General features: G+C 48.8%; 4 protein-coding genes across 4 annotated transcripts; 2 read left to right on the top strand and 2 right to left on the bottom strand.

Moving 5' to 3' along the window:
• Window positions 1-75: 75 nt before the first annotated feature.
• BROUX77_005098 (uncharacterized protein) lies at window positions 76-1,321 on the bottom strand (the record flags this gene model as incomplete). Its single annotated transcript, XM_073749935.1, has 3 exons — window positions 76-222; window positions 283-716; window positions 817-1,321. 3 exons carry the CDS (start codon window positions 1,319-1,321, stop codon window positions 76-78), a joined length of 1,086 nt encoding a protein of 361 aa, XP_073605555.1.
• A 720-nt stretch (window positions 1,322-2,041) lies between these two features.
• On the top strand, window positions 2,042-2,680 carry BROUX77_005097 (uncharacterized protein; the record flags this gene model as incomplete). The annotated part of the gene is made up of 1 exon (XM_073749932.1): window positions 2,042-2,680. The coding sequence occupies one exon, from the start codon at window positions 2,042-2,044 to the stop codon at window positions 2,678-2,680; it is 639 nt and encodes a 212-aa protein (XP_073605554.1).
• Window positions 2,681-3,071: 391 nt separating this feature from the next.
• Window positions 3,072-4,545, bottom strand: BROUX77_005096 (uncharacterized protein; the record flags this gene model as incomplete). Its single annotated transcript, XM_073749931.1, has 4 exons — window positions 3,072-3,648; window positions 3,717-3,984; window positions 4,055-4,124; window positions 4,288-4,545. 4 exons carry the CDS (start codon window positions 4,543-4,545, stop codon window positions 3,072-3,074), a joined length of 1,173 nt encoding a protein of 390 aa, XP_073605553.1.
• Window positions 4,546-6,419: 1,874 nt separating this feature from the next.
• Window positions 6,420-9,522, top strand: BROUX77_005095 (uncharacterized protein; the record flags this gene model as incomplete). Its single annotated transcript, XM_073749930.1, has 5 exons — window positions 6,420-6,471; window positions 6,538-7,119; window positions 7,638-7,778; window positions 7,838-8,531; window positions 8,628-9,522. The coding sequence occupies 5 exons, from the start codon at window positions 6,420-6,422 to the stop codon at window positions 9,520-9,522; spliced, it is 2,364 nt and encodes a 787-aa protein (XP_073605552.1).
• Window positions 9,523-12,862: the final 3,340 nt, after the last annotated feature.

Here is a 12,862-nt window from a genome sequence, read left to right as displayed (position 1 = left end):
CTTCACGTTTCATGTTATGCGCGTATAGAGCCATATTTCTATGCTGGATCTCCATCATTTTGGGGCCCGTCTTCTTTAGACCACCAAGATGCCGCGGCTCAAGGCATCCATGAACATGTTTGCGAATACTGATGTCTGGCCTTTGCAGTCGCTTTGCTGCCGCTTTTCCATAGCTTGAGGCAGCCACTCTTGTATTTTCTTGATACGGGATTCGTTCTGGGCCTGGTTAGCAAATACACTCTTCCTCTCTGGTTCTTCCCCTCCTCCCCTGCACCAACTTACCGATGGATGTGTGCTGGCCCATTCAGGAACGTCTTGGTGAGTTCGCTTCGAGATGTAGTCCATGCGTTTCCAGAACTCAACTGCCTCACGCGGATCGTAGCAGCCCTCGGCCATAATCATTAGCCCAATGTAGTCCGCTTCGCTCTCCTGAACTCTACTCATGGGCATTTGGAACACCATGTCGAGCATACCAGGAAGAAACCAAGCAGTTGCAAAGAACAATGGTGGCACAACGTATGAAAGCGCCAGCAGTGAGTACATGAGCAAGTTGCTACCTATGGCCGATGACTGTCGTTCGCCAAAGTGCTGCGCGAGATTGTGTGCAATCTCGTGACCAAGAACAGCTGCAAGCCCGTCTTCAGTACGTGTCACGCGAAAAATACCGTCAAACACAAAAACCTTGCCACCAGGGAGAACGAAAGCGTTGGCGGTATCTTTGTACATGTTAGCAGAAATCACACAAAAACAGCTGGGTTTAGAGAAGAAACGGGGTATCGGCTCTTGGATACAGCCGCCAATTCTGGCACCACTCACTTGGATCGTGAATCACCCGCACTTCCCAGTCGGTCTCGTCCGGCATCCCGCTTACCGGAATCAGCCGCTGCATCACCCTCTTGACCATTCTCGTGCGGGGATCCCACTCTGGCAAAAATGACCCGCCTTGGCTTTCTACCTCGTACTCAATGCGCTTCACCTGCTGGTCAACTATAGCCCCGCCACCATCACCGTAACAATTGAACCGCCGCCGCCCAGAGACTGGCACTGTCTGGGTATTAGCTGCATAGAAGACCACAGCCGCACCGGCACAGCATGCCACAAACGACCACGTAACTGGCGACTTGGCCGTTGATTTAGCACGCTCGTAGGTGAAGAGTGGCTTAGCCTGTGAGAGTCGATACCGGTGCATCATCTCGAATCGCTGCCGGGGAGATATGTATTCTTCCTCGGGGGGATCCTCTGGCCGCTGGTTGGGATTCATTGGTGGACCATTTGGTCTGCGATAGAAGCGCACGCCTTGCCCTATACGAGAGGCGCGCATGGTGTAAAGCTCGTGTGCTTGTAGCGTAGGCGTAGATAATGGCAATAGACACGGAAGAGGAGACCGAAGAGAGCGCGCATGGCGCGGCCATACACGTGATGAGATACAAGGAAACATTTTGGGCCGAAGCAACAAGTACGGCTGCTTTGAATGGAAAAACTAGAATCGGACGGTCAGAATAAAGCAGCGAGCACTTGTGCTAAAGGATTCACTTGACATGCGTAGAAGGGAAAAATAAAAGTCTAAGCTGTCATGTAGTTGCCTCCACCGAAGTTGAGCTCCACCAGATTCGATGTTCCAAAAATATACCCTTTTACTGAGATTCCGTTGCACAAAGCAAGCATTAGATAATCCACAAAATGTGGTAGGATTTATCAAAGACCGTGCGCTATTTAGTGGCCCTTAGACAAGCAAGCGTCAATGTGGGTCTTAGAGACTTTCAAGCAGGAATACTTGGGCTTTGACAAGCTTCGACTTCGTTCTTCTGCCATGAACAAGGAACTAGGAACTAAGAACTCGACTGCTAGGGTGACAACGGGCCAGTGCCGAGAAGAAATCTCATGCTATTAAGCCCCAGTGTAGAGATGTGTAGTTTAGATGGGAGATAAGGATTGGCGGAGCGAAGTTCTCGCACTCTCCTTTCGTTTATCTACCAGTACCCTTCGTGCTTTTGACAGTCCAGTCACTTCTATCATAGAACTATATCCATCGTCTCACGAAATGGCTGTCCTTGACTTGAGTATCATCAAGCCCTTCTTTACCGCCTCGGGCCCGGAATCTAGTCAGATTCAAAAAATCATTGCCGCCCTGTCCATGATCAAGTACATCGAGGGCAGCTACTTTGTCGAAACTGATCGTAATCCAACACTGGTAGAATCTCCGTTCCCCGGTACTTCGGCTTCCGAAGAAACTCTTTCTTTGGTTTCTGTGCGCCCGGGATATACCCCAGGCTTCCGCAACGCCAGTACATCCATTTTTTATCTGCTCACGCCGTCTTCAGCTTCTGGCCGTTTCCACGCTAATCGCGCCCGGACTATCCATACCCTGCATTCAGGCCGTGGGCGTTATGTCTTGATCCCTCCAGACGGCCGCGTAGAGCAATTCGTGGTTGGGAAAAGCGTTGCGGGTGGAGAGAAGCTGCAGTGGTTTGTGGAGGGAGGAGCCTGGAAGGCCAGCTATCTGCTGCCAGATGACGAAGAAGACACGGACAGCAATGGTCTGCTGATTTCCGAAACTGTGGTGCCTGGATTCGAGTATCAAGATTACGAGTTCATGTCGCATGAAAGCTGTACGAGACTGTTGGCCCAATGTCGGGCGAAAAGCTGGACTGGTTGGTTAGATCTTGAGCGGGGAAAGTAACCGGTTTGTAAAGAGTAAATATCGATGCTAATATAAAATAGAGCCGCCGTCACTCAAGCCATTCCTTGGAAGATAGTATCTGAAGTGTCCCCACTGAGATTCTAAAAAAATGGAGCTTTTTGTGTGAATCGATAATCCATTAACTCCCTCTGTTCTAGGTTTTGGGCGTCCTCCTGGCGTCCCTTATGTACTCCTCGTATATCCAGTCGTGTGCGCACTCATTTATGTGAGGGACACTCATATATGTAAGGAGGCACTCTTTTTCTGACACTTTTGGGAGACAGAAGTCGCAAGGGAAGGAGAAAGCGTAGTCGTACAAGTACAATGTAATCCGTTTTCCTCCTTATCCTTGGTGGCGAGATTAACCCAATTCATTTTTATCTGGGGGAGCCTAAACAGCATGAGGTCTCCCAAGAAGTGGCTTACGGCCAATTACTACATGATACTGATGATAGGCATGGATGCGTGGGTCGCTAATATCTCTGCGCACGCCAACAAGTGACGCTTCGATCTCTTCTCTGCTACGCGCAAAATGGCGGTTGAACAATGCAAGAGAGAAGCCACTTAGGCCATCAAGCAGGACACGCTCCCATTTGCTGCCAATTGCCTTGTGTTTTGGATCGCGCGGCCATGTGTTGAGCGGTATCTTGTACACAACCTCCTGGACGTCAACGAAGCCTATTTCCTCGTACCATTGACGCAAGTATGGAGCAATGACAATTTGGCGATCTAGACACTCACTGGCCTCTTGTAGCTCACGGCACCAAAATGCCAGGGGGGAGCTTGGAGAAAGCGTACCATCGTCACAGAAAGCCTGGTGTTGGATTTCCTGGATTTCAAACCACCCGCCAGGAGATAAATTGTCAAAAGCCTGCTGAATGATGTTTCTCTTGAAGTTTTTGAAAGACCCCAGGCAACATCGGGTATGGATATAATCAAAGGGTTGTGCGAATCCCCATTCGTCTTCTCTGAAGTAAAAGTGAACTTTAGCATATAAACATACTCTTTCATGCAGTTTATGACAATGGAAACTCACGCATCTTCTACAAAGAAATGCACATTCGGTGGAACTTGCTTTGGCTGAATGGGGGATAAGTCGTTTCCTTGAATCTGAGTGTTCGGATATAAATCAGCAATATCCATTGCCCAGATTCCAGTTCCAGTCGCAATGTCCAGTACATTGCTAGGTGGTTGCTGTAAAGTCCAGGGAGCCAGGTGTATCCGACCACCAGAAACCTCATTTAGAATATGATACTGCCTATCTAGGCGCCGAGTCTCAATGGGATCATTGGGATAAGGATAAGCTACAAGACAATGTATTGGGGTCAGCATTGGTCCCGTTGCAGCTCGAGAACAATAGACAGGTACACTCACACCCCGGTCTAAAAGCCGGATAGGTCCGACCAAACTCTTCGGGGAAGTTCAAGGTGCTCTCGCTCAAAGACTGTGAGTCTCTGTCTAGAAATTAGTATCAAAAGAGACAACGTTGATGTAGTCACAAGTTCTCACGCAATATCAGGGCACGAATGCATCTAAAGAGAGGGAAATGAGGACAATCAGTAACTAATGAAGGAAGTGATGAGATTCGTGTGTGTGGCAATACTAACCAGTTGAGTGTCCATGTTGGGACCCAGGAATCTTTCATTCTGTGAGAACAATCGAAACCCTTTGCTTGTTCCCCAGATTGGCCCCGAGTCAAAAGTGAAGTCGAACTGGCGACCAGAGCCTGCTTCTCCATATGTATTGGAATCATTACATATGGTCTTTGGCTTAGAAGATGAGGTTGATTCAAACTCGGAATTGGGCACTGGGTGTACCGGTCCCAAAGGCTTGTTTCGCCGAGAGATGCGCGAAAACTTGGGCATTATGAGATGACTAATAATGAGTGATGCTTTTTTTTTTTTTTTTTTTTTTTTTTTTTTTTGGAAATACCACCACAGCAAGTAAATTCGTTATTGAAGAATTGGAGCACTTGAGCGATGGCACAAGAGAGGCTTGTAACTTGCGAGATTTCTTTTCTTTCAAGAAAAAAGAACATCACGAGACCTTATTAATAAAACGTTTAGGCCCCTGGAGACAAAAGCAACTAGACGCTGACTTGAGGGGCTACTCACTCACTGTCACATTCAAATAGAATAGTCAAAAACCCGACTCTCTGGGATCAGGACATCAGGCGGAAAATGTCCTTGCCTGGGTTGTTCATGTGCCTTGAGAACCAGATTCCCGGAGAACAAGATATATGAGATAGTTATTAAGCCTGTCGCCAGCAGGTTGGACTGGATGTTGATTGGTAGAGGGGACCCTGTTCTTTGGATTTCTCGCTCTTGATGTCAAGTGGCCCGCCCCAATACAATTGCTGACAGGCTCAAATAGCGGTGTTAGGAGCGGCCTGCAGCTTACATATTGCATTGCATCTGCGCACCTATGAAGGTGAGTTGGGCAGGTTGTGAGCTGTGGGTTGTGGATAGGCAAGAGCTAGACTTGTACAGGTGTTGATTTGTCAACCATGGCACCATGTCAATAGTGTCTAGCCTCAGGTTCAGTATCTCAGCTGCCAAAGCAAATACGAGCAAACATGTAGGCGATCGCACACATCAGCTTGAGTCAGGCATTAGGTCTTGCTTCCCCAGTGACCATTTCTATGATTGTACAAAGCAAATAGAGCGGGGAAGAGTGTGAATGGCTCTGCCCCCAAGCACCGTCCGTCCACGCATGCATACAAGTATGTACGTAGTACATACATAGTTACATACATATTCACACTAGTATGTGTGTACATATGCATGTATGTGGCTGAATAGGGTAATCGAGGTTCATTGGTATGCACTTTGTGTTTGCGCCTGGGTGGAGGAGAGCGTTGATACCATGCCCAGAAGCGGATGGCAAGCTAGAAACATATTGCCTGACAACAAGAAGCACCCAAGTCCTCGGGATGCCACTCGGAAATCCCAGCGGGCCGGGGTATGGATCAACACCCAGCTCAAGTATCCAGGGCGTTTGGCAACGACTAGTTGCTGCGGAGGTATGCAAACACTTGGACGTAGCGACATAAAATGCACGGTTAGGAGATAACTACTTGTAACTATTGCTTACGCCGACGTCTTGGTAGTGAGATGCTGCATGCGGGGAGTCAATTGCTGGTTGTAGGTACTGACCGTCATTGTCGACCAGTAAGTACGAGAATAACCTACTGTTAGCTGTTGGGAATGATAGCGTAAAAGAGAGAAATAGGCCGTGTTGTAAGAGTGAAAATATACGCAACTTCAGTGAAACTAAACCAACTGGATGTTGAAATCTCAGGTCGACTCGTATGATGTCATTACATACATATGCTAGTTAGTTACTGTAACATGAAATTTAGAAGGAAGCCGCTATAACTGCGGCGTAAATACTAGGGTTAGGGGCTGTCTAGCACGGACAAGAACTGCAAATACACAGTGGTGAGGAAGCCATACTATGATAGTACACTAACAGCCAGCCACTACTATTGCTAGCAAGTTAGTTAACAAATGATCAAGCACTGCCCAACTCACCCAGAATGAGGCGAATAATGCAAGACTCTTATGATGTCAGCCTCAAAGCCCCAAACAAAGCTCACCAGCTAACTAACTACAAGTAACTAACTACAGCAAGTACAAGCACTGAATATTCTGCCATTTTGTAGACAGCTTGCTTTGCGTTTTACGAAAATCATTTCTCCACCGCTTGTTTCATTATCGCCATCGCCATCGCCATCGCCATGGTGACTCTTCGAGCTGTGTACAAGGTTGCCTTGGCTGCAATATTAGCGGGTATGGAACTTACTTTGCGCTTGAAAAATCACTCTGCATCAGCTAACATGACCGCCTCAAATACAGCGACAATCATGGTTCTCATTGCCATTACCTCCCCGAGCTGGGCCTCCTATAGCATCACGACGGCAGCCGGTGAGCGACTCCACCTCTCGGTCGGCCTTCACCGCAGCTGCTCCAACAGCCGGCCCGAGCCGTGCCAGCCCTTCCCCGACCCCGTGACATGCGAGACGGATACCGAGGGCTTCTGCACAAACTGGCGCACGCTAGGATTCGTTGCGTACCTGGCCGAGATTGTGTTGCTGGTCATGGTGCTATGTTGCCTGATTGTTGCGGCCGGCCCGCCGAAGCGCCGCGAGGTGGGGTGGAAAGTGCTAGTCCCCGGCCTGGTTGTGGCTGCATCGCTACAGCTCTGGGGCATTTCGATAGCGGAGTATCTGCTGGTGAATAGCAGCATGTTCCGGGTTCCGGGGTGGCGGATGGACAGCGCGGCCTGGTGGTTTATCAGCGGGATGTTGGTGGCTGCAACCTCGGCGATTGGCCTGGGCGTAGCCTCTGTGGTTCTAGAGGGAAGAGAGATGGAGGGTTCGCTGACTTTGGACGACCCTCTGCTAGCAGGAGGAAGAGCTGAAGAGAGAAGCTCGGAGGGTTTGTAAACCCGTTCTCATAGATAACTACTCAACTATTACAACTAGCCAGTTCTAGTTTTCCTGCGGAAACCAACCCCTGTCACAAAATAACCACAGGAATCAACGGCTTTAGCTCGATTTTAGCGGGGCCGGCGTTCTTGCGCTATGCCGGAGGTGGAAGCCGGAATTCCGTTATCAATATGTGTTTATGCCGCAGCCACCCAAACAGCCGGGGACTTATATGGGTGGATGATTGCTACCATCTATCCACAGACTTAAAGACTCGCTATCCCAACGGACGTCTTGTTCTTTAATTTCATGCACTCTGTTTTTCTTCACCGAGTCAGTGTACCCTTAGCCGCAGGGTCAGTCCATCCTGTTCATCAAATCTTAGTCAGCATCGTGGCTTCTACTGCAACAACACCTTTCATTCTTTCATCGTACAATCAACCTCAGTCCTCCTCCTCCAACCTCTCTACCAGGACTAAGCTCAGCTCAACTCCACCAACGTCTTGCTTTACGTCTTACGTCATTTAGCGCCAAACATGGCGTTCCCCTACACAGATGAAGAATGGGCCGAAGTTGAAGCCGAGCTTCCCCGTCCCCAAGATCCCTTCATGGCCCAATACTTGAAGGGCCGTGAAGCTCTGATTGAACAAGAACAAAGCCGGCGAAGTGGTAATCACCATGCACCCGTTTTATGGCATCACAACAGTCACTCACTACTTGCTTAATAGATGCCGCGTTCCGCACCGCCCTATCGCCGATAGCCCGAGAGGCCTGCGCCATTGTTGAGCGCATTCGTGTCAAGGAACAAGCCACCATCTGGACGCCGGCGAATGAAGATGCCATGGCCCAGTCAGAGCATTTGCCGTACTACCCAGGAATGATGTTCACACATGCCAAGACTCGCATGGAACAGACAAAGCTATGGAATATTGTGCGCCGGCTACCCAAAGGCGCCCTTCTCCACGCACACCTGGATGCCACTGTTGACTTTGATTATTTGTTCAAAGCTCTGCTAGAGCTTCCCGGTATGCACATGTCCACAGACCAGCCTTGCCTGGAAAGCGCGGAGAACCGCAGCAAGGCTGCCATTCAGTTCTGTTGGCGCAAGAAGGAAGATCTGGTCGGCCCTGCAATATGGCGCTCCGAGTATACGCCAAATAAGTTTGTGCCCATCGCTCAAGCCGCAGATAGCTTCCCGCATGGTGGCCGCGAAGGCTTCACAAAGTGGCTCAAGACCCGCTGCACCATTTCAACAACGGACTCCGAGGAACAGTTCCGCGGCGTGGACCATATATGGACCAAGTTTGCCAACTGCTTTTTGGTAGCTGGTCAGATCTTGCACTATGAGCCCATGACCCGACTGTTCATGCAAAGATTATTAGCCCAACTTCATGAAGATGGAGTCAGTTGGGCTGAATTCAGGTATGGGTTTGTCTAACTGGAGGAATAACCCCCAAGGAAGCATATTGCGAATATGGCGATGACGATGCTAACAAGGAAAATCTCCTCATACTACAGATTCGTATGGCCTCGCCAGTACTACCGCGAACATAGCGAAACTCCCGAGCCCGGCCACGACGCTTTTCTGCAAACCATTGATGAAGAGCTGACTAAGTTCAAGGCAGCTAATCCTTCATTCTGGGGTATCAGGCTAATTACTACGACAATCCGCAGCTTTGACGCCCGCACTATTACGCACGCAATGGAGCAGTGTATTATGCAAAAACTCGCCTTCCCTCATTTAATTGCTGGTTTTGATCTTGTGGGTGCCGAAGACCGCGGCCGCACATTGAAGGACTTACTCCCAGAGCTATTCTGGTTCCGAAAACAGTGTGCGTTGGAAGGCGTTGAAATCCCCTTCTTCTTTCACGCCGGAGAGACTCTTGGAGATGGAAATGACACTGATAAGAATCTATTTGATGCTATTCTTCTCGGCACACGACGCATTGGCCACGGGTTCTCCCTTTACAAACACCCTCTGCTCATAGAAATGGTTCGTGACAAGCGAATCCTGATCGAGTCATGCCCCATTAGCAACGAGGTTCTTCGTCTGTGTAGCAGCGTCATGTCACACCCGTTACCGTCTCTCCTTGCCCAAGGTGTTAGCTGTTCACTCTGCAATGACGATCCTGCCATGCTTGGCCAAGAGCACGCAGGCATGTCACATGACTTTTGGCAGGCTCTTCAAGGCTGGGACAACCTTGGCCTAGCAGGCTTGGGCTCACTTGCGGAAAACAGTGTACGCTGGTCAGCGTTTGAAGATCAAACCAGTGAGGAATGGACAAAGGGCATCAAAGAGGCAAGTCTAGGCCAAGGCGAAAAGGCCACCCGATTGAAGGAGTGGAGGATCGAGTGGGAGAGATTTTGCTTGTGGGTTGTCACAGAGTATGGCGATACAACGAAAGACGAGTAGGGGATGCCGCTAAATGCATAAGCTCAAGGGTGTTTCTTTTGGGGCAACCTGATGTTGGAGAGTTCACACTAAACCCCCTTCCCCCTGGCCTTGATATTGGCAAGATTGTTCTACTTGGCGAGCAGTTGGCCGCCACTTCGACACAGTTGGGAAGGCCGATGTGGGCTTGGAGCCTTGGGTAAGATTACTTGGACATGAAGTAGCGAACATGGTGGTGATCATGAGAAAACATATGCTGTACATACATGAGGATTATCTTGCTCAATATTCATGCTATTCATATTGACAGACTATTAATTGTCACACCAAGCACAAATTCGTCTTACAAAATGAATTACGTATTGCCAACCAGGCTCCTTGGGCAGAATCACGGCGGGGGACAACAGCCTTGAGCATGAGTTAGTTCCCGTTGGGAAATCGCATCTGACGCTGTATTTTGAGTAAATAGTGGATGTCTGTGGTGCTTTTGCAACCTGATCAGCCCAACCTGGGTCCATATGAAGTCTCATTGACTGAATGAGGAGGGGGGTGCTTGGGAGAGCGAGGTAAGGATTCGCCCGTGTGAAGTACAGGCAATCTCTTGATTTTAATCAGTGGCGTGTCGTTCGATTTCGAGGTCTTGTCCAACCCTGGAGCTAGGGTAGCTACATGATACATCACCAGATCCTTTTCATCACATCGCCCTATCACACTCTTCTAACCCAACTTGCTGAGCCCGATCTGAAAATGAAAGTTCTGGCCGTCAAAGAAAATGAGGCCATTGTTTGGGTGTGTATCAAGAGATGGAAAGCCAAAGGTGGTCTAGATGAGTCTGATAGGTCATGTCGTCCCTTGTAGCCTGGGGAGTTTACACACCACATCCCACTTGAGACTAATGGCTGTTGTACCCATTGCCAACACTAGAGTGATTCCCGCCACTGCCGTATTCAAGTCTATGTATCTAGATGTTTTGCCCATAAAATATCTACTTCCTACACCTCCCGCGCCAGTCTTGACCAAGAAAGCCCCCAGCATGGCATCCAGTGGTTGTATTCCACCAGCTAGCCATTAAAGAAAACAGGTCAAAAAATAGACGGTACTCTTGAGCTGATAGCCTTAAGCTGACTATCACCAAAAGAGCATCTCCTTGCGAGATCCATATCTTAGACCAGCACGGTAGCATTCTCTTACCATTCCCCGATATAAAGTACGTACGCGCAAATGTCCCGTCTTTCTAAGGCTGCATGAAACCGATACATATCTGTTGATGCTGTTTCACATGATCTGCAGAAAATACCTGGAGGCAATCAACATTTCTCGTTGCACCAGACCAAGCAGGTTGCGAACAAGTAGACAGGCTACTGACACGAAGGTCCCAGTGATTGGCGAATGACTTTATGTGATTGGATGAGATATAGTGTGACTTTCCACATGTAAGCGACTATATCCTGATACAGAAACAAAGATTATGGAGTGCGGCCCAGAAGCACAGTTGGATTCAATCTTCATATTGAGGGAGCTAGATGTATAGCACATGGAACATCAACAGGGCAGACAACAACCAATGAGTTACAATCTATGGGCCTGTCAACATAGCAGAGAAGATAGACGACGCGTTTCTCCTGTCGTGTCCCACCTTCATGCATACCTCTAGGCAGATATATCTTTCCTACCCTGTCTCGGGCTTCATGCACATGCTCTAATCACCCGTGGACGAACCATTTGGTTAGTAGGACTCGTTCCCTGCAGTATATGCATTTGGTGTACTTTGATGTCGCATTATGACATACCATGAGTATTCATGTCTACAAGAACCAAGTGGGAGCTTGGAATATTTAATGCTACAGTCATGTTCTTTTTCTCTTAACAAGAGAAAAGAAGACATGGTGTGGAAGCAGAAGTCCTGTAGCCGAGAGTAACAATGGCGGGTGGACTGCCCAAGAACGGTAAAGAGAACCCGGAAGATGTGGCTCGGTGTGATTTGGTGTGCATCGAGACTACAGCACTTTATCAGCTTGCCTTGGAGCTTCCCTTTCTCTTCATGTCAGGTATATCAGCCAGCGACAAGTAGGTAGCTTACGAAAACTGCCCGGCGGTCCGCCGGGTAGATATTGCTAGTAATACGCACTATGTCTTACTCGAAAACGGAATGATCGCTTGGTTTCATTGTTTGTTGTCCATGTATAATAGATGATTTTTGCAGCAATAACCCGAGACATTCTAACCGAGAACATCTCTTGATGCCCGGCGCGGAGATGCTTCAAAGTCTCAGGTAACTATCTTGAATCAGGCTGTTAAGGCCGCGAGAAGTATTTAACTCACGTCGCTCAAGACTGGGGATACAAGGAGTTGGTTTCTCCAGGGGAGTATATTAGCGTTGTCCTGTGGTTAGCAAGACTATTCCAATATCTCTACAGCCCTTGTTTGTTTGGTTGTATTCTTTGGCATCTACCTACTGCTGTCTCGCACCAATACAACGGCATGTTCCGGACGGAAGCAGTCGGATGATGTCATCTTCCAAACTACACCCGGATCCTCCCCGGGCCCCTCCGGGAGATTCCCTGATAGGTAAAAATAGCCGGCGGCCTGTCACAGCTCAGACGGGACCGATGGTGTAATTGGTTATCACGTTTGTCTAACAGTTGCTTAGTGAATGTGTGGACACAAAAGGTCGGCGGCTCAAGTCCGCCTCGGCTCATAATGCTGGAGATCATTGCCTTTTTGCCAGTCCGGTCAAGTTTTTGCTCCGGGTTTAAGAAGAAAATGGAGTGCGTGTGAATCTTGATCTCGAGTCGCACAAGCACGAAAGACGCTAGGCCTAACCTGGTAAGACAGGTAAATAAAGACTTTCAAATCAAAGCCCAACCTGGTAATCTTGCCTTTTTGGATAGGCGTGGCTTTTAGGTGCTCAAGTAAGGCTCGGGCTATTTTTTTCTTCCCCGCTAGAGTTGTAGCTTCGTGCTCTAATTCTCATCTAGATACTCACTCATAATTGGCTTCCCAGTGCTTAGGCCCTGCCTTTTGCCCTCTATTGCGTTGCTTTTCCTTCTTCAGATGAAACCTTGTCCTGTCGGACCTTGCCTCGTTTCGTGCTGCCACTTGATGCTAGCTTGAGCAACTTAGGACCAAGCTCCTTTGTTTTTGCATGGATACATGGTAGGGGGGGGGGGGGGTGTGATTGTTACTGCTATGGGTCGACATAGAAGTAGCAGCTCCGAGCTCTACCTTGCAAGCTTCCCTCATAGCCCTGTCGCTCTGTTGTTTCGCCTGCTGGTCCTCAATTTAAGATGGTGGAAGAATATGGGGGCTATGATGGCCAATTAGGCTGAGAACGGAGGCAGGCTAAGCAAAACCAAGACGA

The sequence above is a fragment of the Berkeleyomyces rouxiae genome (assembly GCF_048999995.1).
Source record: "Berkeleyomyces rouxiae strain 22BRR77 chromosome Unknown BrBRR77_ptg000004l, whole genome shotgun sequence".
Classification (NCBI taxonomy): Eukaryota; Fungi; Ascomycota; class Sordariomycetes; order Microascales; family Ceratocystidaceae; genus Berkeleyomyces; species Berkeleyomyces rouxiae.
The sequence above is the reverse complement of the archived record's forward strand: the minus strand, read 5'-3'. Positions and strand labels throughout refer to the sequence as shown.